The sequence below is a fragment of the Denticeps clupeoides genome, chromosome 2 (genome assembly GCF_900700375.1).
Source record: "Denticeps clupeoides chromosome 2, fDenClu1.1, whole genome shotgun sequence".
NCBI classification, from domain to species: Eukaryota; Metazoa; Chordata; class Actinopteri; order Clupeiformes; family Denticipitidae; genus Denticeps; species Denticeps clupeoides.
The window spans coordinates 11,753,881-11,774,592 of NC_041708.1; the positions used below are offsets into that span (position 1 = coordinate 11,753,881).

Here is a 20,712-nt window from a genome sequence, read left to right on the forward strand (position 1 = left end):
TATTGTTATTACAGTTTATTCATATTTAAATAAATTTCATCCTTGTTCAAAATCTCTATATAAAGGAACTTGATATGATATTACAGGTTTGCAAAAGGAGATTTTGTCTAATAAGAAAAGATTGAGAGATTTTATGAGATATTGTCACGGTTGCTGCTCCATTGCCAGGCCCACATGGGGGCGCACGGATGCGCATGAGGACCACCCAGAAGTATACAAGGTCAATGTCTGGTATAAACTTACTCCTCATAGCAGAATTTATTCTCTTTTTTGCTCGCCTTTACCTCAGATTGTCCCAGCTTCACGATGATGACCTTTGCAATTCTCTCTAATTACTCTTGTCTGTTTCACATTCTACCCCAAAGTTGCCAACTCACTTTTGACAACCCCTGCTGTTCGGCTATTCTCAAGCATGTGTCCTTCCACTATGAGTATGCCCATAACGATAAACCCAAACTTTGTCTCTGTTTTGTGTGTTACTCCTCCAGACATGAAGCGTGGCCCTAAACTACACCGCTCACTTGCTGACTGTTTACTGCACTTTTTTTGGGAACTGCACTGCATCGGGTTGGTAGACCTATCAGCGGATAGTGAGGACAGCAGAGAAGATCATCGGAGTCCCTCTTCCCTCCATAATGGACATTTACAGCACACGCTGCATCAGGAAAGCAACCAGCATTGTAAATGTCTCTACACACCCTTAACGTACTCTTCACCCTCCTACCATCGGGAAAAAGGTACCAAAGCATTCAGGCCCTCACTGCCAGCCTCTTCATCCCACAGGCCATCAGACACCTGAACACTCAGGGACTCCATTTTGAACTGGCAAACTCTACCTGTTATGTTCAGAACATATCTCTATCACATTTCTATTATAGCAGTATTGGCACATTACCACTCTGAAACTTCATCACTAATATCAAAGTTTTTTTTGTTAGATGTTTTGTTAGATGTTACTTTTGTTACTCCTGCACTGTTGGACTTACACTGCCTGTGTCCCATGTTTTTGCACTTAATTCAGCCAGTTTGTTGAAGTCACACATGTGCACTTTATGTCAATTTGTTTAACTTTGTTTAACTTTGTTTAAATGTAGCACAGGGTTCCGAATAAACATTGTTTTGTTATGTACTATCTAACATGTATCACTTATGTCACATTTTGTTATGTTACAATCTTTTTCCAAATTGGATTAAAATTGGATTAAATTCATATTTTTCCTTTGTTCAATTCTCTTTGAATATGATGCCACAATCTTACCTATCCTTGGCCAGTTTAGTCTCTTTGCAGCACCTCTCAAGCTCCAACAGGGTGGATGGGAAGCGTCAGTGCACAGACATTTTAAGATCTCTCCAAAGATGTTAAGACAAATTCTGTCTGAGCTCTGGCAGGGCCACTCAAGGACAAGGAAAGATGAACCACTTTGACAGAGTCACCATTGGGTTCTTGGTCACCTCCCTGACTAAGGTCCTTCTCTCTGATAATACTGATCTAGATTTATTTCTTTCCAACATGGTGCTACCATTCTAGATCAGTGTTAGTCCTGCCCACGTACTATGACGGGTCAGACTGACAAATAGATGCCACAGGGACACGTAAATAATTTATGATGCACTGAAAGTGCCCTAATTAAATACATTGTAAAACTGTTAAAATTTGACACATTTAATAAATTAATAATGTTTTTATTTCCAGATTTTATAGTTCATATCATATTAAATTAACATTTATATAATGTATTCATTTACCATTTTAAATCATTCATGACACATTTTATTATTTAATTATTGATGCATTTATTTATTTCTTCAATTTGGGAACTCATAGTACTAAGTTTCTGCCATTTTTGGCTTAAAAAGGCCCATGCCTTTAAAATACCTTGAATGCTGTAACAGTTTGTACATTGTAGGTCGCCTCTACACATGCTGATGTGTGGTGGATACGTACCATCTCTATGTTCTCCTGTGTTATGAAACGCAGTTTGTTCTCCATGCGTTGGAATGCGTGAAGTAACTCCTCGTTCTTACGACTCAAACGTCTGTTCTTGTCCAGCAGGGGTTTGTACTGACTCTCAGCCTCACGCAGACGCTTAAGCTGCAAACACAAAACTGCATTAATACGGACTTCAAAGGGCATGAGGCCGGTGGTGGAGGTATACCCTACCCTTAGTTGAGCATATTTACACAATCTACTGACCATTTTTACTACATCATCACACAAACACACACACACACATTCTGTTGGGATGGCGCTGTCCATATAGTGGCCTTGTCAGTGGCACTGATTTACCCCGATCCTTGTGGGCAAATCCAGGGATCTTTTATCCAACGGCGAATCAGACATTTTCCACAGAGCTGCAGTGACAGGCACGGTTGTACCTGACAGGCATGGTTGAACTGCAGCTGCTGAGGGCTGGAACTCCACCAGCCCCTGTCCCTATCTCAATCTGGTGAGTGGGCTCTTATTATTACTGTTCTGTTGTCTCAGGTCTATAAAGGCACTTCATTTAAAAACTAGTATAAAATGTTAAAAAATTTATTATTTCAATGGAGTATATTGAGCCCTAATTTTAAAGTCTTCAGTCTTATGACTTGCTCGTCCCTAACGTGCTTCATTATGGTGCCATCTCCGGGAAAAAAAACAAAACTGTCTGAATGCAGTGGGAGAGTTCTCACTAGTTCACCTGCACAGTGTGTGGATTGACCCATCTTTCACTCACCAGTTCATTACGCTCCTCAGAAAGCAGGGCATTGCGGTCTTCTAGTTTGCGGATGATGGCGCTGAGCTCTGCGATTTTCAGCTGGAAGCGCCGCATGTCTTTTTCATCCAGCTGCTGCTCCTGGAACACAAACCAACTGCAGATAACCGGAAACATTGCAAGACAACTGCTGTCTCACATAGAAAATCACCACCATCCACTGTCTCATAACCTTTAATTAGAGGGTGTGAGTTACATGCAAAGTTTGACCCTGGGATATGTGAATGACACAGGGGCTGACTAACACAGGAATAAAGAGAAAATGACAGGCCTCACACTAGGTTCAGGTGGTTAAATACTGGCAGGGGAGAGTGGAAAAAAGGACAATAATGTCTAGTCCCAATCAGTCCAAACCAAATAATAAGCACCTGTGGATCATTAGGACCCTATTATATATATTCATAGTTTCCACAGTGACAAGTACCATGATGGTTTTCAATTATATAAATCATAATAATATTACAGTAATATGGTGCTTGGATTGACAAGAAGCTGGAAAGTAATCCAATTAATTATAATTATTTACAGTTCTTACCAATAAGAAACAAATTAATTAACAAAGCAATATTATACCTGTTTAAGAAGTAAAAGTAATAAGGTTTATTGCCTGCCCAGAGGAACTTGCCCAATACTGGACAAAAACTGTGAAAGAAAGCCACAAGATAAGAATGAAAATAATACAGATACACACGTGCACACAATGTCATATCTGTGTCTGTCGGTGATGAATTTACATTGAAAAACATAAACATAAATAAGTGAAGTTCAAATTCAAGTCCAAAGATGTAAAGAGCTGGTACACAACAGCTGGTACACAACATATGATAGGAGATACCAGGAGATACATGGCTTCATCAAAAGAGCAGAGGACACAAGTGACAGTGAAGTAGCCGACATGACATTTTTTGGTTAAGCAAGAGGTTTCAGAACAACATCCAACACGTTGACAAATTCTCTACGCCTCACTCAAACCAGCAGTGGAGTGATTCGACTGGCCCTCTCTACCTAAAACATTCCTTGACCTCCCATGTTTGCATGAGCAACATGCCTTCCCACACCCACACCCACATCACTTCATGAATGGCAGGGAACATGGGTAGATCAGAAGAGAGACTAAAGAAGCCCAAAAGGAATGAGTGAGATCGACCACACAGGCTCCCACAAACAGCTGCTGCTCCACTTCCCTCATGTAGTTCAACACAAATTACCATCTGTGCAGGTCACTAATGCTGCCACTGATGAAATTAGTCAAAGCCAGTGCTGCTGAATTATAAAGACTACAGTATTCAAGCATGAAAGTGTGATTATGCAAAAGTTGTATAAGAAGTCCCCAAAAAGCAGGGTTATTTAGAGTTGAATGAATCTGTATTAAAGTGGGTTACATGTAAAATTGTTTTAAGAGGAATTTTATATGGAAATGTGAGCTTTGTGTGGGTTCTTCATCATTTTTTAACTGCACATCCATATGTACAGAACACTACATCTGCAGTCCTGTGTCCCTTTCCATTCAGTTTCACTAGTGAATTAGGTCAAAGAAATGAGAGAAGGATTTTCAACAATTATGCAGTGTCACTGATGTATGTGAGTGATGTGAAACTTCAACTTTCAAAAGATGCACTTTTGAAATGGTTGAGACAAAAGGGGTTTTAAAGGAAACAGATTTGATTGGCACATGCATCGCAAGCAACACAAACTGACTGACCTCAATGATAGTGAATGAGAAGCATCTTCATATGGTGTGATTTTTTTTTCCTGACAAGTGCGGAGTAATTGAAAAAGTTTGAGAACCACTACTATTAATGCTAGCTCAGTGTATCCTATGCTAAAACAAAAGAAAGACTGTCAGGATTGGCTCCAGGTGAGGTTGCCAGCTGGAGTCAATTCTGACAGCCAATAAAAGTCGGTAACTCTGCATAGTTTTTGAGTTCTGGCAACCGCCACACGCCTCGTTTTTGTTCTCCCCGTTGTTTCACTGTTTTTCGGCCACAGAGCTGCGTTTATTTGTGTTCTTTTATTGTTTGTTATAATAAAACCCCTTTCCCAGCATGTCCCACCTCTGCGCTTCCTTCCCTCGTCAGCTCGCCATCGTGACAGAATGTCGCCGCTCCTCACAAAAGCGCAGAGGAAAGAAGCAGAGGAAGAGAACCACAGAGAACAATGCAGCCAGCCAGAACGAACGTGGGTGCCAGCGGGCTGGAGGACCCGGCGCCAGTCAGGATCTGGTGCAAGAAGGCACAGATGCCTCCTGAGATCCTGGCTGTGCCCCCTGAGGAGGTCCCAGAGAGCTCAGAGAGGGACTTCTGGAGGCAGACGCAGGCCCATGCCAGGCCTGCCCTCCTCACCGGCTACCGGAGGACCCAGCTCAGTCGCTTCCCCACCCACTCTCCTCGCAGTAGGAGCCCCCAACCTGAGAAGGCATTAGCCTGGAGTAACGGAGGTTCCGGGACTACGCTGCATGGAGGGAAACTGGCCGATCTGCCAGCAGGGAGGTGCAGCGAGAGGGGCTACATGGTCACAGAAGGCACCAGACTGGGGTGCCTGGAATGGTCACCAGAGGTTCCGGGACCGCCTCCCTGCGCGGTGCAGGGAATGATGCAAGAAGCATCAGAGGGGATGTGCGGAGACAGGGCCCGCATGTACCCGGAAGGATCAGCCCTGATTTTTGTGTGCAGGTCCGAGGGTCCGGGGCCACCATGCGGGACCACACTGGGGAGCCAGCCTAAGGGTCCGGGTTCGTCATGCCGGACCAGGTAGGGGGAGCCAGCAGAGAGACCGGGTCCTCCAAGGGGAGGACACAGCAGAGCAGGAGCCCGCCTCCTCCACTGATGGTACTGCTAGGGCTTCGAGGATGTAGCCCTTGGAGGGGGGGGCTCTGTCAGGATTGGCTCCAGGTGAGGTTGCCAGCTGGAGTCAATTCTGACAGCCAATTAAAGTCGGTAACGCCACCCCTTCTACAGCGGCGACATTCTAGTGAACTCAGTGTTTGAACTTGATGTGATCTTGACCTAGCAACTAGTATAGTTTTTGAGTTCTGGCAACCGCCACATGCCTGCGGGCTCGTTTTTGTTCTCCCCATAGTTTCAACGTTTTTTGGCCACGGAGCCTCGTTTATCTGTGTTTTTTTTTTTTGTTTTTTTTTTTTGTTTTCCCAGCATGTCCCACCTCTGCTCTTCCTTCCCCCGCCAGCTCGCCGTCCTGACAGCATCTTAGAGAATTCCTGCCATTTAGACACAATAACATCACTTACCTGATTTAAGCTACCTATCCCTGCAGATAAGGAGCTGAAGAGTTGAATATCAGACTTAGTTTATTGTTAAAATAATTATTTAATGTGAAAATAATTATAAATAATAGACAAACATTTAAATTAGTGGATGATATCTGGTTATGACTGTAATGGTGCATAGGGTAAATTCACAAATTTCACTAATTTATTTTTCATGAAGTAAATAATTTTTTTTTAGTCATCAAGATTTTATCTTAATTTTTGATATGCCTTGTGTTAACTGAAAATAACATTGTGCTTGGTAAATTGTCACTGCATGTAGCACTATGCCTAAATCAAGGGTTAAAACCGGGGCCAATGATGAGCTTGTGATCCACCATCCAAAAGCTGAGGGTTCCCCAAAAAAGCCCCAGCATGAGTGTAAAGGAAAGATTCTGGGCCTTCTGAGGGAACAGCAGTGGCAGCATTAGGATGGGTGGTGAGGGTGGAGATGAAGTTAAAGTGCTTACGGGACTGGCTGAGCTCTCTGGAGGGTCTCCTGCACCACTTGAGTAAGAACCCTCGGCTTTGGGGCCAGCCAGCTGCCGTTCGGAGCCCCGGCTCAAGGCCTGTCGCTGGACCAAACCTGCCTGGACCCCCAACTCTCTCTCCAGGCCCGCTATGGATCTGTCCTTAAACTTAATCTCATCCATCTACAGGGAGGGGAACACAACATGTCATTCATGCACAGGCGGGCACAAACACATTCACATACACACAAGTATACACAAACACACATGAAGTACACACAAACACACCACTGAAGTAACAACATGAAGTCTGGTTTAGGTTTCATGGAAGGATTTGAAGAGATATCCTTTGCTGCACTGCATCACAGCATGGAAACATTTCACACCATCTACACAGCTGATGTAATGGATGCATTATGCACACATCTGTACATGTGCACATAATATGTTTATGTCAATTAAGCATGTATTATCACATGTATGCTTATAAAACTCACATTTAAGCAGGGGTATGTGCAAACGCTTCCACAAACAGATGGCCACAGTTTTAGCCATCACCATAGAAACTGACAGAAGGCAAGCCCCGCCTTCTTAGATATTTGCATCTCCAGGGGAGCATCCATTTTCAGACTGAAGTCAATCAGCAGTTATTCATCAGTCCAGTCAAATGCAAAAATACACATCTTCCTGCACTTAAAATCCCCTCCTTACAGGTGGGCCGGTGCCACACCGTGTGCCCAATATCCCGAGATGGGCTATGATTATGCATATTGAGTGACTGACTTATGAATATACAGAAACAAGACTTTGAACAAACTAATAGTGGGCCTAAATAAATAATGTAGGAATATGAGCATTACAGGAAAACGCTTTCGTGTTTTTAACACCTTTTCTTACCCAGAGTTTCATGGTCAGAATATTTGTATATGTTTCAGGATTCAAATTTTTTTAGAGATCATTTTCAAGGATCTTGACAGGTGTATGATAGGTCTGACAGACAGTTTTATACCCTCAACAAATGGTTACTATTTACTATATATAGACATAACCTATAAACACCTTGTTTAGATTATTTAGGTTTAGTTTCTTAGCTAAAGATACTTCATAGCTTAATGAAAATGTAACTTAACTGGTTTAATGTGATTTTCCAGGATTTACAACATTTATATTATTTTACATTATAATTCATTATTTACAACATTTTCCATCCACATGGATTTTCCATAAACCTGTTTTCCAGTGGGAACTCTGGAAACTCAGTAGGTGTGTGTGTTCATGTTTCTTACAGATAAACCCCAAATCCTCTTTCATGTCCCAGACATCCTTTTAACTGTAGGCTTTAACACTGCTATCTTCTGAAGCCCAGGCACACACACACATCAACACAATGTATCCATATCTTCTTTGTAAGTTATTCCTTCTCCCCAGCAGGCTGTAATGTTGAATTACCATTGCCCACACGTTGTACGATGCAATAGAATTCTTGAACCTGACCTTTCCCCAAACACCAGTTTTAACAACTGTCACTAGTTATAGTCACTAATAAACGTTTCATAACAGTTTTCAAACAAGAGGTCTATGTAATATTAGCTTTTGGCTTTGGAAATGTAAAAAATATTCTAAACTAAAGGTGTTTAGGTTCACCCTTAACACAGCATGTGCAACTTCATCAAGTCAATATTTGATTACATTAATTTTACAATTCTTCCTATATTTTTTCATGTGGTAGCACTTTGAACTCGATTTCATGTATGAAAGGTGCAATGTAAATGCAACTTCTTATCTTCATTGGTTTTGTAAAATCTATGATATTGGGAAAACTTTTTTTAAGCCATTATGATGTGCACGTCAGATACACCCTCTAATTCTGAATAGCTGTTAACACCCTCACTTCACACTTGTTCTAAAAACAGAGCAGGAACACAAACCATGTTCTGCATCAAAGCAGCATTTCCATGCATTTACCCAGAAACACCAGCTGCTGCTGGAGAACAAGGATGTCAGAAGAACGAGAGAGTGTCACGCCCACCTGAAGTCTGCATTCATAAATTCATTCCCTTTTGGTGGAAATGAGTCATCAGCCAAAAACCCCACCACCCCACTGACAGCCCAGTGAATCAGGTGACCACGCCTGAGAAGAGTGTTTCCATAGCAATTCACACAGAAGCAGAAATGACTTCATCTGCCTGCACACTGACTACAACAACAAAAAACAAAAACACAACAGGGCTCGTCAATCCTGGGGAATTGAAAGCTTCTCTGATAAGCCTGGGTGGGTTTCGGGTTTTTAGGTGGTTCTGGCGGCCAAGATGGATGATCCCCGCAGACTACATTGCTAATGGACATGAGCCAGAGTAATGCTGCTTCTGGCCTGCCTCCGAGTCTCCTCCCTCATGCAGGGGATAGCCTCGTTGTAACAGGTTCGGTTTATCCAGAAATGTGACCCTCCATCATCAACAGCCCGACTGATGCACTTTGCAGAAACGACTGTAGATTAGCGTACAGCAGCACACACGCGGAAGTGCAGACTTGACAGGAGACTGAAGGTCTTCCCTGGTTCAGATCCAGGAAATGGAGCCAACAGTTTTAAATAGAGGAAAGCCGCAGCACAGAAACACACAGCCTTATGCTCAGTGAATGTTGTCCCTTTGCAATGAGCTTTTGACAGAGGGACGTGTGAACATTAACATAATCAGATTGTCCTTTGATGTTGTTGCAGTGTCCAGAGAGAAACCCTGATACAGAAATACACACCCCAGAAGACTTGGCACTTCAGGCCACTAGATGACCCATCACTACCCATAAGAATTTTGAAAAAGGAATATGTGTTTTGGATTTATGTAAATGTGTTATACCTGGAGGATATGTGGTCAGTTTAAAAAGTGAAAGACTGCCTGTGTGAAACACTGCAGCACAACACACAGTGCCCACAAAGAAATGTGTCCTCTGCTCACAAAATAATTAAGGTAACCAGCTGCGAAAAAGTTTTAAGTTCTCTCAACTCAACTTATTAAGTCTACACAACTACATGAGTGTAAAAATGCTTCGCAGCTGATTGCCTAAAACTAAAAGGTTTTCAAACTTTTTTTTTTTTTTTTACAATGCTTTTAACCCCACACATTTGTGAGCAGTGGGCACCCATGAAAGGTGTTCAGGGAACAGTGTGTGGGGACGGTACCTTGCTCTGTGGCACCTCAGTGGTATTTTTGAAAATATTATATATGTGTAAAGAGTGCAGTGTAGGATTGGACTTAGTATGAACTGTATGTATTTCAAACTAAAGATATTTAAGCACAGTGATACTTGGTGTTGTAATGTAGGCATGTGCTGTGGATTATTTTGAAAGAAGACATTTATGTCATTTGTAAAGCAAGGCAAAAGGGTTAAATCCATGACTTTAAAAGAGCAAATTCAGGAAGCAATCGAGTTTTTCCAAGAGCTACCAGTAATGCTCACATAATAAATAATTAAACAAAATACTTTTAGGCAGATTTTCTTCCCCCAATTAAACCCCTGATCTCCTTTTGAATAAGTGAATACAACACTGAACTTTAAAAGATGAATGGTTCTTGGTTACATGCAGACATTTATGGATAAAAATGCATTTAATAAGTAAATGTATAATGGTGATTAATAACTAAAGGCTCACCACTTACTGCATTCGCTATTGGTGCTGTCTGACAATTTGACCTTAACTTAAAAATAATTAAGGTTTTAAATGTCAGGGTGGATTTCTAATAAATGCCACATTGTGTCGATAACAAACGTAAAGGACACACACCCGCTAATCCGTGTTATGTGAAGCAAACCTGCGGTCGCTGTAACTGATTCCCAAGTCTGAATCTGCCTACACTGCTGTCAGTAATCCAGCTACGGGTCTCCCCTCAGGAATCAGTAATAAATACGGCTGGTAATAATCTCAGGGTAATAAAATCTGTCATCAAACTTTTCCACCTTTTGAGATCATCATGTCGAGACATTGCTCATGTTGAAAGTGATAATGGTAGCTAAAATAAAAGCAATATTTGTAGAGAGACCCATTACCAGCAACAATTAGCCTGTCACTTTAAAATTATTATCCAATTCAATCCAACTTTATTTATAAAGCACTTTAAAGCAACCAACACAGGACCAAATTTCTGTACAGTGATTAAATTAGGGGAATAAATTAAAGAACTAGCATCACATGAAACTAATTAAAATACATGACAAATAAAAATGTCACGGCCAAAGTTTCACCTCCAGCCCACCACAGGGAGCACGATCAGCCAGGGAGACAGCGACCCGGAAGTAGAAATCCAGTATAAAAGTCAGGTGGCCATGGGGGAGGCTGCATGCTCATTGTTGAATTAAATGCCCAGAGACGCTAGCCTTCTTTACAAACGCCTGATTGATTCTGCCCTTTGAACACGACCTTTACCTGTCCTCAACCATGAGTTTGAACCTCAGAACCTCTCTTGCATGGCCAGCTGATCGCGTCCCTACAGCTGCACCACGTTTCTCTCCAGGAGCAACAGGACACGCAGCGTCAACAGCAGGTAATCTCCGTTCTCGCTGACCTTGCTGCACAAGTCCACTCACTGCATTATCAGCACAGCTGTCCAAATCCTTTGGCTTCCACTCCCGCCGGGGCTGCCGGGGCTTCCACTCCTCCTCCATGCACCTCCACTCTCGCGGGCCTTGCCCCACCCCTGAATTACAATGGTAATTTGCAATGCCGTGTTCTTCTCCGCCTCCAAGCCGCCCACCTCCACGATGAAGAAACAGCGGTTGTCTATATTATTTGCGTGTTGGAGTGGGTCACACCACATGTAGAACAGCACGACATCTAAGCTAAATACCATGTTGACCACACCCCCAAGCCAAGCCACGCCTGCATCCAAATGTAACAAAAAGATTGACCACGCCCACGTGCAGAAGGATGACCAACTCAGCACCATGTTAACCACGCCACCATGTGTAATCATGACCAAGCCACGCCCATTGACCGAAACCATGTCCCTTGAACAAGACTTAACCCGTGTCCACTCATCCATTGCCCTTCGATCCGGATGTGAGACCGAGTACAGATGGCCCCACGGTGGTAAGGCGCAGAGGAGCAGTTCAATTGCCAGCTACATCGCTTTGTCTTTACCGAAGACAGCAGCGAGGTCATGGCTGCAGTCTGGGACCCCTCTTATTGCCAGCTGTACTCGGTCTTGCTTTCGGATCGAAGGGCAATGAATGAGTACATCATGTCATCCCTAGCTAGTGGCATAATCCGTCCTTCCACCTCTCCTACCGCAGCCAAATTCTTTTTTGTCGTGGTTTCCACATCAGTCCACCAGAAATTGCCATGGACACCGTCAAAACAACAGCCATCACCGATTGGCCTGTGCCCAGAACCATCCGTCACCTACATCAATTCCTTGGGTTTGATAATTTCTACTGTCGTTTCATCTGTAACTTCAGCAAGGTGGCACAACCCATGACTTTCCTCCTCAAGGACAAACCAACACAACTGGCTCAGCAGGGTTACCTCAGACTTAAACAGCTCTTTACCATGGCTCCCATCTTGCTCCACCCAGACTTCCTGCTCCTTTTTGTCATCCAAGTTGATGCATCTAGTCTAGGTGTGGGAGCAGTACTGTCTCAACGCAACCCCTAGACAATAAACTACACCCCTATGCCTTTTTTCCCGAAGACAAACCCTGCTGAGGAAAACTACGATATCAGAAACAGGGAACTCCTGGCCATAAAATTTGCCACTGGAGGAATGGCACCACTGGCTGGAGGGGGTGGTCTACCCATTTTTAGTTCTAACAACCATAAGATCCTGGCATATCTACGAGACGCACGACGCCTCAATCCACGGCAATCATTATTCTTTACACGCTTTGAGTTCACTGTGGATTTCTGGTCGGCTGCTTTTCAAAGATGGCCCAGTTTGTTGCCCCTCCTGGACTCCCCACCGCTGCCCAGACCGCCGACATTGGCCTCCAGGAAGTGACACGGCAGTACGGGTCCCCAGAAGACCTCCTATCTCAACGAGGCCCCCAGTTCATCGTCAGGTTCTGGCGTCACTTCTCGGGACAACTGGGGGTGTCGGTCAGTCTGTCTGCTGGGTACCATCCCCAATGCAACGGCCAGACCGAGTGGACCAACCAGGAGGTGGAAATGGGCCGACCCACCTCCTGGTCCCAACACCTCCTCTTGGCGGAGCTCGCGCTGGACCAAAACTGTTCCTCGGCCATGAGGAGTTCTCCCTTTGAGGTGGTCACTGGCCTCAAATTCACCTGGTTCCCCACGTCCACGATCGAGGGACTGGTGCCAACTCCACAAGGCTGGAGGGCTTTAAATACAAATAAAATAATTTTAAAATGAATTGCAAGTGTAATGAAGAGGAGATACCAAAAACCTCAGTCTTTTTATCAATGAATTGTAAAAAGTTAAAAGCCATCCAGGCTTTTATATCATCAAGACATCTTGTCATGGCCAACGCGCCTCCATCCAGCTAGAGGGCGCCTCACCAGCCTGGGAGACGACGACCCGGAAGAGGAAATGGAGGCGGGCGGTGGCAAGTATAAAAGTGAGGTAACCCCAAGGAGACACGCCCGCTCTTTGTATGAGTTTACTCGCCAGAGACGCTAGCTCTCTTGAACCTACCTGACCCATCGGTTAAGACGGGATTCCATGCTCCCCTACCTTCCTGCCGCCCAAGACCTACTCCCGTCCAGTCCAAGATCCCAGACCATCCTGAAACCCGCCGTCTTCCGGTTCTCCTCTGCCCCGGTCCTTCCCAAAGATCCCGAACTGACTCCCCGCTGTGTTGCAGCGCGTCCATTGCGTCCTCATTCCTCGCCGGCCAGGCGCCCCCGGACCTCCTGCCCCACTCGCCCAGTGTCCTCTAACGGTACGACGGCTTATGCCCACGCCCATAGTATGTCTGCAAGTGCGTCATCGAATTCCCCCTGTGACACATCTAAATAATGGCTGAATAGAGCATGTGCTGTAGATCTGGCAGTCATCAGCATTAAAGTGAAATTTGATGTTTTCTGATTATAAAACCCAGAGATGGTAAATACAAAGAAAAGATGAGGGAGCCAAGAACTGATTATTAGAAAAAAAAATAATTTTACAGGACATCCACTACTTTAGTACAGCTAAAAACAGTGGTCAAATTCAGACTAGATGTCAGGTATCTGGTGTTTTTTCATGTAAACAATAAAGACCCTAAACTTTTTAATGCTAAAGTATAACTCAGTTTTACAGAGCAACAATCAAAACAAGGACATAAACAAAAAAAAAAGATCAGCTATGGTTAATAAAGCAGCCTAATGCAAAATACATATATATATACCCCACAGCAGAAGAAATGTAAATGAAGACATACCGCACCGATTAGCATCTCTTTTTACATCTCCTGGCAATACATACTCACACACTCACTCTCTACAACCAATGTAAAGCCACTGAAGGATCAGTTTCTTCCCATGGATGAGGAATGATGAAAAATGTCATTTTCTTAGGCATCAGGGGGGCCCTGAATAAATTCACCTTGGTGTGGCCCCTACCCTCACAGGCATGAAGTGTGATAATGTGATTTGTCGAGAACATGGCAGTCGCTGGAGTGCTGATACAGCAAGCTGATGTAAGGAGGAAGGAAGCTGGTGGATCGATGGCTCTTTCACACGTACTGCAGGCTGGAACTCAAACATAATTCCGGTAGTGTGCTGACCCAGTGCATGTGATTGACAATTGACAATGGCTTGTTTCATTAATCCTTTGGTGAACTGACAGCATGGATGGTGGTAAGGTGTCAATTTATGCCACATAGGAAAGTTAAGGAAGACAGATCTTAAACACTTCCTCTTTATTTTATTCTTTATAGTGCCACTATGACAAGATAGCACAAATTTTGCTACATAACCATATGCTACAAGGGACGTTTTACTCCTTAAATAATATTTAATCAAGAAATATATCTATTATCTTTTTTTAGTTCTGCACAAGCACTACATTCTGCACAACAGAACCAGCATCTCCACTATTTGTCCATTGCTCACCACACAATCTTCCCATGCAGAGGCCAGCTCTTGCATATATGGAACAGAGAGTGTTTTACATAAAACACTATGTGCACAAACTGGAAGCGTAAACTTTATCACATGCAGCTTATAGCATAGACATCAATAAATGTTATATAAGCTGTATGAATGTGTTGGTGTTACCCTTCTGGAAACACTTGTGCCTTTCAGAACATATATTAATACTTAGGTCCTCCTTGGCAATAAGGACAACACTAAAATAACATCACACAGCATTGTTCCTAAAAATAAGACTCAAGGACCCTGCAAAAACGTAAATTCTCAAAGTAAATGAATGTTAGGTAACCTTTTATGTAGCCATATTACAGTGAACACCCAATAGGTATTTCTCTCAACTCTGCAGAGCCTTGCTACTCACAGACTAGACTTTTACATACTTGATTCTCTCAAACTCAGTTTTCTCAACATGTGTAATTTTCCCCCTTTCTCACATTCCCATATACATCATACACTTCCCATAACCATCCTATTCAGCACAAGACCACCACAAGGCACACCGGTCACTCACACAACCACAAGAAGATGCTAGTTCACCTAGGGTGCATGCCTTTGGACAGAGTGGTGGGAGGAAACCCGGAGAACCCAGAGAAAACCCGCAGAAACAACACACTCACAGTACACGCTTTGATCTCACACCCTTGGAACATGTGAGGTCAGGTTGCTTACTGCTGCACCACTGTATGGCCCTGTATGGCATTTTATTATATTTAATCTAACATTATGGACTTATTCTGCATGAATTACTAGAATTCATAATGAATGACTATTAGTTATTATTAAATAAACTTCAGTGGCACCTGAAAATTGCCACTGACTTATGTTGAGCTCCTTGCAATTATTCTGCAGGACATATACTGGAATATACAGTGTGTATTTTGGCCTGATTTGTGTTAAGCACATTGACACATTGCTGGCCATCATATGACAATTCACTGGCAGCCATGAAAGTGTTTCATCACTGTTAGACAAAGATTAACAGTGATCTCTTAAAAATCCACTTATATCAATAAATTAGCTACCTAATGTTGAGGGAATGGTCCTGTAGTTGGTGAACACAAGTGCATGAGTGCATCAATCCCATTTTGAGGAGTTGTGTGTGTTTTTCAAGTTGGTGAAAGGTAAATACATTAAACATACCAGGCGGCGAATCTCCTTCTCACACTCTCTCTTGATCCGGCTGATCTCCTCCTGGTGGAGGTGGTACACACTTCGGATTTGTGCAGCCTTAGTCTTGTCAGCCTGCAAGGCGGTGCTCAGCGCCTCCTCCATTTGCCTCCTGGTCCCTTTCAGCTCCAAGATTTCCTGCTGGAGTCGACTGCGCTCCCCTTCGAAGCCCCTGCGGGCCTCCTCCCGGGCCTCGGCCGCCAAGGCAGTGCGTAGCTTGTCAACATGGCCATCGCGAAGAGCAGTGACCAGACCCTGGAGGCGCTGGATCTCACCGTCTTTGATCTTTATGACGCGAAGGAGCTCAGACTCGTGGTGTCTAAGAAGGGTCTCACGGACGCCATGGAGCTCCTTTAGTTTCTCTTCGTGTAGCTTGGCACGCAGTTCTGTGACTACGACCGCAGACTTGTGCTGTTCGTGCTTTACCTCCTGTGTTTTGTCACGCTCCAACTTGCTCACCTGTTGTGGGGAGAAACAGCCATGCACTCATCAGGATAAAAAGATGAACAAATCTTTGAATAGAGTCAATTACTAATTGATGGCACATACCACCCAATATCCTTGTACCACACAACATATCAAAATTAAAATGATCAATAATATGTTATACACTTCTGGACTTTCAGGAAGAGTAGGAGGCCTCAAACAATCGAAAAAATTAAAAAACTTTAGGTTTGATTTGGGAAGTGGTACCTGGACGTTCGACATGATTCAAATAAACTAAGACTATTCCTTAAGAAAATACCCTTTCTTCATGAGTCTTTAGTGGAGTTTTTCCTCATGTGCAGAAAAGGTCAGAAATAAGTGTTGATGACCATGATAATGGACAACTTAGTACCAACCCTGCAGAGAAGTGCCAAGAGTGTGCAAAGCAGTAATCAGAGCAAAGGGTGGCTATTTTGTCTCTGTGGGGAGTAGCGGGGAAAGAGGCGAGGGAATGAAGCTGGGGTGGACCGGGGCAGAGGAGAACAGGACACGTGTTCAGGAAGCAACAGACCATGTACGCCAGAAAGCCGTCGATGCAACGAGGGGACGGAGGCAGTGACAAGGGGGTGATAGAGGGGATGACAGAGCCTTGCGAAGGTGAGAGACATGGAACATCTGGCTTACGCGCATTGTACATGGATTGCCACCTGGTACGCAACAGGTTGATGCATCAAGTCACTTGAAAGAGACCAACAAAATGGGGTCCCAGTTTTTCAGGGGCTGGACGACATGGGCAGGCCTCAGGTGGAAACCCAAACCCCATCTCTGGGGTGGTAAACGAGGGCAGGTCAACGATGGCAGACAGCCTGTCACTTCATGCGCTCGGGTGTGTAGTTGAGGGCCTGGTGGACTTGGGACCAGACTTTATAGAGTTGGCAGAGTCGGCTGCTTACTGCTGGCACCAGTCCCTCGATCATGGACGTGGGAGACCAGGTGGGTTTAAGACCAGTGACCACCTCGAAGGAAGAAAGAGGAACAGTGGCTGACGAACAGTGTTGGTTCCAAGAGAATTCCACCAAGAGGATGTATTGGGACCAGGAGGTGGGTGAAGAAATAGCATCGGTAGCACGTTTCCACCCCCTGGTTTATCCGTTCGGTCTGACCATTGGACTGAAAGTGAAAGTGAAGTGATTGTCATTGTGAAACACTGCAGCACAGCACACATGCACACAACCAAATGTGTCCCCCAGTTGTCCTCAGAAGTGAAGCCAGAACCTGCCAACAAACTGGGGGCCTCGGTCAGATAGAAGCTCTACAGGGGGCCCTAACTGCCGCACCACTTCCTGGAGGACGATGTCGGCTGTCTGGGCAGCAGTGTGGAGTCCAGGAAGGGCAACGAACCGGGCCATCTTTGAGAATCTGTCAGTGAGGAGCATAATGGTAGTCATAACCCTGGACCGTGGCATTCCAGTGATGAAATCCTTGGAGACATGGGACCAGGGGCGATGGGGGTGAGGTAGAGGAAGGAGAAGGCCTTGTGGTCTCTGGGTGTCAGCCTTGTTTGAGGTGCAGGTGGAACAGGCAGCAACGTATGCCTTTACATCAGTGGCAAGGCCTGGCCACCAAAACATCTGGCGAATGTTGGTCAGGGTGCGATGGCATCCAGGGTGTCCGGCCAGTGGTGTGTCATGCCCCCATTGTAGGATGCGTAGACAGAAAGAGGGTGAGACATAAGAGGTCACGCACACACATCATTGACTAGAGCCTGGAAGCTGGCTGGGTTTTGGATAGCCAAAGGCCAAGACCAATTATATAACGGATGGCGTTATAAAACTGGTTTTACATCTGTCCCCCTCCCGTATACGAACTAGGTTGTACGCATTTCAGAGGTCCAGCTTGGTGAAGACAGTGGCCCCTGCCAGGAGTTCGAAGGAGGTGTTCAGGAGTGGGATGGGGTAGCGGTTCTTCTTGGCCGCTGCATTTTGGTAGCCAATGCATGTCCGCAGTCCACTGTCCTTCTACCCCACAAAAAAGAACGGGGCTGCAGTGGGAGAGGTGGAAGGACAGGTTATGCCAATAGCTAGGGATTACATGATGTATTCGTTCTGCCCTTCATTCTGGAAGCGAGGGCGAGTACAGAGAGCACTGTGGAGCAGTGTGGGCGTAGTTAACATGGAGATGGTTTGGACATGGGCATGCCTCTACACGTGGGCGTGGTCAACGTGGTCTTCATTTTGGGCATGGCCGTGGTTTGTTTCAGGGGTGTGGCTTAGCTTGGGGGTCATGGTTACTGCAGTTCTCGGCCAGGGGCATGGGCTTGGGCAGGGAGCATGGCATGGGTTGAGGACCGTGGCCGAGTCTCACCACTGCTACATGGTTGGGGCAAGACTGGCTAGGGGTGTGGCTTGCCTGGGTTGATGATGGACGCATTGACGTCATCACTGTCTGATGGTGCCTGTAGTCCAGTGGATTTGGGGCTCGTGGATGGTCAGCCATGGGTAACATAATACAATGGGGTCATAGGGAGTCATGGTGAGATAAAATATTTCAATATGGTTAGGCTTGAGGCAGATGAGTCTGTCTGTGTATGAGACAAACGCAATTAAACTATACCAACGTGTTGTTCCAATCACAGTTCACCATTTCGTCTTTCACCGACTCCCGGAGGCCTTAGTAGAACATGAAGGCCGGCGTCAGTCCACTCATTGTCGTTCGCCAGGGTACGGAATTCAATAGCGTAATTGCTCATGCTCTGATTCCCCTGCCGTAAAGACATGAGTTGCAGTGACACCACCCATCCCCTGGCCTCCCTCTGGAATACGGTTTGGAGACAGATCGGGTCGTGCTGCTCTACAAGCATAGTGACCCACTCCAACGCGCGCCCCGTCAGCCAGGTAATAATATAGGCAACCGACGTTTGTTCATGGTGGAGGTGGAGGCGGAGAAGAAGCCCCGACAACTGCTGGAATTACCATCAAAAAGCAGGGGTGGGGCAAGACCCGCGAGGGTGGAAGTGTGTGGAGGCGGAGTGAGAGCCGTGCCAGCCCCGGCAGGAGTGAAAGCCAAAGGACTGGGACAGTTGGGTTGACACTGCAGCGAGTGGACTTATATAGACAGGTCAGTGAGAACGGAGCTGACCTGGAGAAGCACTCGCTGCTGTTGCCACTGTGTATCCTGTTGCTCCTGGAGGGAAATGTGCTGCAGCTGCACAGACGCGATCACCTGGCCCATTGTCTCTTGCATGGTCTCCATGTCTGCTGCACCAGGAGATGTCCGGCATTTACTGTCAACGTGCAAGTTGAGGGACACATTTGCAGATGTGTGGAGCGGGGGAACAAGTCGTCGCATGGGGAGTGGGCACTGGGCACTGGAAGAGCTGGGGAGGATGACCAGAGGCGCTTCGCCTGTGGGAGGGAGGCAGAACGTGAGTGAGAATGGGAGGGGTGGGGGTGGCTGGGGTGGACAGGGGCAGAGGAGAACAAGAAGGCAGCTGGCTTGATGATCCAGGAGTGTTTGTTGGATGGGAGGCCGTCTTGGGTGGCACAGGTGGACACTGTTGCTTGGTTATGGGTGGCAGGAAGGTGGGGTAGCATATAGGTATCATAGTAGCAAAATGGGCAGGCAAACTCAAGGTTGAGGACAGGTAAAGGTCGTAGACAAAAGGCAGAATCAATCAGCCATTTATAAAGAAGGCTAGCGTCTCTGGGAATTTAATTCGACGAAGAGCAGGCAGCGTCCCCGCTGGCCACCTGACATTTATACTGGATGCTGCCTGCTCTCACTTCCGCTTCCCTGGCTGATCTTGCTTCCCCTGGTGGGCTGGAGGTGGTATGTTGGCTGTGATAGATTGCTATACAGGTCTCAACGTAAGCATCTTTGTCTATGTTCACAAATTGAGACTGGCGATTGCAAATAAACCAGCAGTTCCGGATGGTGGTTGTCTGTGACCTGAAACTCTGGGACTAGACTAATTGTGTAGCAAAGAAGGATGGAATATGCAGATAAATATTTTTTTAAATCACCTAAATAAAATAGAGAAATTGAAAACCCATTTTTAAATAACTGGGTGAAGCAGCGATATCTGACAGATGAGCTGTCCCCAAAGCATAAATTAGTGACTGTGAAAGGTGCAGGAATCATACTGAGAGTGCACCAAGCTGGAGGGCCAGTGTATCCCATGAGCCTCCACTTGTGACCTGTTCATTTGTTACATTAATTAAGGCCAATTGGAAGAGCAGTCAATTTATCATCTTTATGACAAATGCAGCTGAAATTGAAGATGAAGACACCATATAGCATCTATACAGACAGTTTCAGAAAAAATCTGATTGAGACCACATGGATTAATTATGTGAATAATTGTGGGAGCAGTGAATGTGCATAGAGCGCCTTAGCCAGCTATAGGGTGGGTTTCCCTGCAAGCAGCAAGGACTGGCTTTCCTCTGGAGAAAGGATGGCCTTGTTTATGTAGTGCAGAGACTGAGCTGATCTGTGTAGATAATCAGGTTATCATATCATGCCCATCATGTCTAAACTGTGGAAAT

At 45.2% G+C, this 20,712-nt stretch overlaps 1 protein-coding gene across 15 annotated transcripts in view; it reads right to left on the reverse strand.

The window, feature by feature from the left end:
* jakmip3 (Janus kinase and microtubule interacting protein 3) overlaps nucleotides 1-20,712 on the reverse strand; it is a 48,626-nt gene that overhangs the window by 16,721 nt on the left and 11,193 nt on the right. For 10 of the 15 annotated variants that reach the window (XR_003748847.1, XM_028969679.1, XM_028969677.1 and 7 more), the window contains 4 exons: nucleotides 15,716-16,201; nucleotides 6,492-6,674; nucleotides 2,718-2,837; nucleotides 1,946-2,092 (listed from right to left, as the gene is read on the reverse strand). Coding sequence is in view for 14 of the 15 variants with exons in the window: in XM_028969679.1 (XP_028825512.1) it covers nucleotides 1,946-2,092; nucleotides 2,718-2,837; nucleotides 6,492-6,674; nucleotides 15,716-16,201 (936 nt within the window). In the remaining variant the exon portion in view is untranslated. The remainder of the gene's footprint in view (nucleotides 1-1,945; nucleotides 2,093-2,717; nucleotides 2,838-6,491; nucleotides 6,675-15,715; nucleotides 16,202-20,712) is intronic. The other 5 variants (XM_028969678.1, XM_028969688.1, XM_028969681.1 and 2 more) reach the window with 3 other exon arrangements.